At 37.4% G+C, this 3,144-nt stretch overlaps 1 protein-coding gene across 2 annotated transcripts; it reads left to right on the plus strand.

The window, feature by feature from the left end:
- The first annotated feature begins 273 nt into the window (after window positions 1–273).
- On the plus strand, window positions 274–3,009 carry LOC134842188 (cilia- and flagella-associated protein 68-like). Of its 2 annotated transcripts, none has more exons than XM_063858408.1 (3): window positions 274–405; window positions 599–911; window positions 2,727–3,009. In XM_063858408.1, exons 2-3 carry the CDS (start codon window positions 630–632, stop codon window positions 2,940–2,942), a joined length of 498 nt encoding a protein of 165 aa, XP_063714478.1. In that variant the 5' UTR covers window positions 274–405; window positions 599–629; the 3' UTR covers window positions 2,943–3,009. The 2 variants fall into 2 exon arrangements, with proteins under 2 accessions (XP_063714478.1, XP_063714479.1); XM_063858409.1 differs by having other exon boundaries at window positions 274–401; window positions 594–911.
- Window positions 3,010–3,144: the final 135 nt, after the last annotated feature.

Raw genomic sequence — 3,144 nt, forward strand, 5'->3', positions numbered from 1 at the left:
AATAATCCGTGTTGCTAAAAATTGTTTCTTTCAATCCCTTGTTTTTCTGAAAATTGGGATTATTCAGCACCCTCCATAGAAAAAAAGAAACCAAAAATGGGTCCAATTTCGAACCGAGTACCTTCCTATTTGCGCTATGAATTCATAAAACAGGCTGAAGTCTTTAAAATTTCTCTTGAAAAACTCTTCGATAATTAAAAGGAATTGTTAAAACTCCTTTCACTTATTAATGAGCTTTTAAGCAAATACTCATTTTTTGCATAAAGATTGAGACTAACTGTAAAGCTGTTTGCCGTAAATGTTGCACGTGCGCTTTGTTGAGCTAGTCACAGGAACATAGATTAAATGATTTTTAAAGCCTCACATTAAACAACAAAGACGTATAATTATAACAACGACAATCAGGTAAGACATGTTTTGTTGATGAAATTAAGAGGATTTTTGACTTGAACATTGAGCCAGTTAAAAATCCCTAGTCCCTCGTCATTGATGTTTTTTTTTGCAAAACTGATTCGTGTAATTTCGTTCTTCGATATGTTATTTTAAACATCACAACAAAATGTTCTGCCGTATATTTTTTTAAAATTTCTTTTATCAGTACCACAAAGATTTTACCGACCAAGGCAACCATGGAACCCGCAAGTGACATGTGTCTCACGCGACTAGACCCCACCCCTTTCCACTACGAAATGAGAGCCACCACCTACGGCGAAGTGTATCCTATCAACGCGGGAGGGGGAGAGGGCGCTGGACAGATGACTTACAAGCCGGAGCCTCTGAATATCTACGGGTGGCGTTCGACTACTCAGGAGGACACGTACAAGAAGCAGCCTGGAGTGCTGATCGGAAACTGGGTTGAGGAGCAGGCAGATCTGCAGTTCAGAAAACGAATCCCGCCTCTTCCATCTGATGTCAGTATATGTTGTGGGGGTGGGGGTGTAAAGGGGTGGAGAGTTTACGGATATTAATCTTTGAGCTCCAGTTAAGGTCCCTGCTTTGTCAGCTAATTAACAGTGTTATTAGAAGAAGGATAAAAAAGGTCATTTAGCAACGGTCAACGTGCAACTGCGGCTCTTTTTCTACTTCACCTTTCATCTTTAATTTTGAGGAACGTTGTCAAAATCCAATGTTGAGAGTAATCGCTTAGGTTTTTCCATAGTAGCCCCCAGCCAAGTTTTTTACAATGAAATTTTTAACTCTTGTCACCCCCCCTTCCCCCCACATAAGTTTTAGTTTCGAACTACTAATTTTACGTTGCCATACTGCAATAAAACTTTGCATAGTAAACCATTCAACTAATATGAATAGAGTTTTTCTCCTTATTTTACATCGTTACATCACGCATTTAGCCTTAACAACGACTAAAACATCTATAAAAAAATGGAAATTTTGAATGAGAGGGAGGGTGATTCTTTTGTTGTGTCTAGCCAGAATTCGCACTTTTTTGTGTTTTTATTCTAAAACACACTTAAGATTGTCTGAAAATGGGTTACTTGTTTTCAACTGCAGGGCTACATGGAAATCAAATATACAACGTTTTTGGCTACGTAAATCGAATATTGTTCCGACTTCGTTCGAAGCAACGGACGGAATATTTGCGCTCGGGTGATTTTTTCTTTAGACAAATTTCGACTTTTTAACCAGCCATTTTTGACAAAACTTTTTGGCTCTTTTTCCTTTCCCCCCCACCTCACTTAAACATGAACTTTATGGTCTAACGAGTGGTTTTACAAGGTAAATTATGAAGACCAAATATGTTTGTCATGGCCTAATTAGTCTGCCTGTCAATTTTCATAACAATCGAACTAAGTGAACAGTAACTTCAAATATAAAAATTTGCAGGAGGGGGGGGGGGGGGGGGGAAGGAAAAAGAGCCAACTTCTTTTAGCATCCGAAAGGTATTGTTGTCCTGAGCTCAAATCTAAAAAAAAAATAGTTTACCCGTGATCATTTTTGTTCAGTTATGGGGGTTTGAATATTGCCATTTTGGACAAGTTGGGACAATTAACGCACGATATATTTCGCGCTATTAACGCGTAAGCGGAGATTTAATCCATCATAGAAATCGTTCCAAATTGGTTGAAGCAAGGTATTTGCCATAATTGTTATGTTACTAGGAGCGAAATCTACAACTTTGTACTTTATATGGTTTGATTTTTAAAAAAATCTCAATTTTTTTTTCATTTTTCCTGAAATCGTTATACAGCAAACACTACTTCATAAAATTCATAGGGCAATCGGAACATCGAGTGCTTCGCCCTGATACTAGCAGTCTTGTACTGTATTTTTTGGCTTACCGTATCAACCGTAAACATTAACTCAAAGCATTTAATTGTTAAAAGTTTCTCCATTGAATCTTTTTGATCTGACTTCTAAACGTTTTCGTATGTCTTTGGGTGCCATTTTTTTTTCTAAAGATGAAATTTGATACTGTTTGGCTTGAATTTTTAAAATCCCCTATCCACTCTATTTGATTTTTACAACATGAAATTTGCGTAACATTTCCTGGCTAATCTTGTTTTGGAAATTGGTATGCGAAACGGCCATTATTCATTTCATCTACAACCTTGTAAAACCACCACATGAAAGTCTTTTATTGCTCGTGCTAGCGCAGGGCGGTATAAAACCAACAAAGCGAAAGTTTTGATTTCAGAAAATCTTGGAAAAGCACTGTTTATGGGTGACCAAAAAAGCCATAGCATGTTTACAATCAAATCTCATTTTAGTATGGGCACAACTTCAACACGATCTACAAGACCAGTTACCAGAAGCCTTTTATTCCCCTGGACAAGGCAATCAGACACGCCTTGGAGAGAGAACCCCAAGCGTACCCCACCCACCAGGCAGAACTGGACCCGCCTCTAGCCAGACAGTACGAAACTATGCTGACTGTTGCCATGGAGACATACACTGATCCCAGCAAAGCAGTGGAGCAAAAATAGAAAACAAATAAATCAGAATAAATTAGTTTATCATCAAAAAAGAGAGCTAATAAAGGATGCTTACCAAGTTTTGCTCTTAAGAATAGCCGATGTGCTGTTTTCCAGAACGAGTTTTTTTTTCAATAGAAGGCCAATTTGAAAACTTTTTGATTGGAAAATTGACAAAATAATTGAAAAAAAAAAAACATTAAAAAATTTTCTT

This window comes from Symsagittifera roscoffensis, chromosome 3, assembly GCF_963678635.1.
Source record: "Symsagittifera roscoffensis chromosome 3, txSymRosc1.1, whole genome shotgun sequence".
Classification (NCBI taxonomy): domain Eukaryota; kingdom Metazoa; phylum Xenacoelomorpha; order Acoela; family Convolutidae; genus Symsagittifera; species Symsagittifera roscoffensis.

Coding starts and splice junctions, on each gene's coding strand:
- LOC134842188 (XM_063858408.1), top strand. CDS start 630: ATGGAACCCGCAAGTGACATGTGTCTCACGCGACTAGACCCCACCCCT. Junction 912..2,726: donor TCCCGCCTCTTCCATCTGAT/GTCAGTATATGT, acceptor ATCTCATTTTAG/TATGGGCACAACTTCAACAC.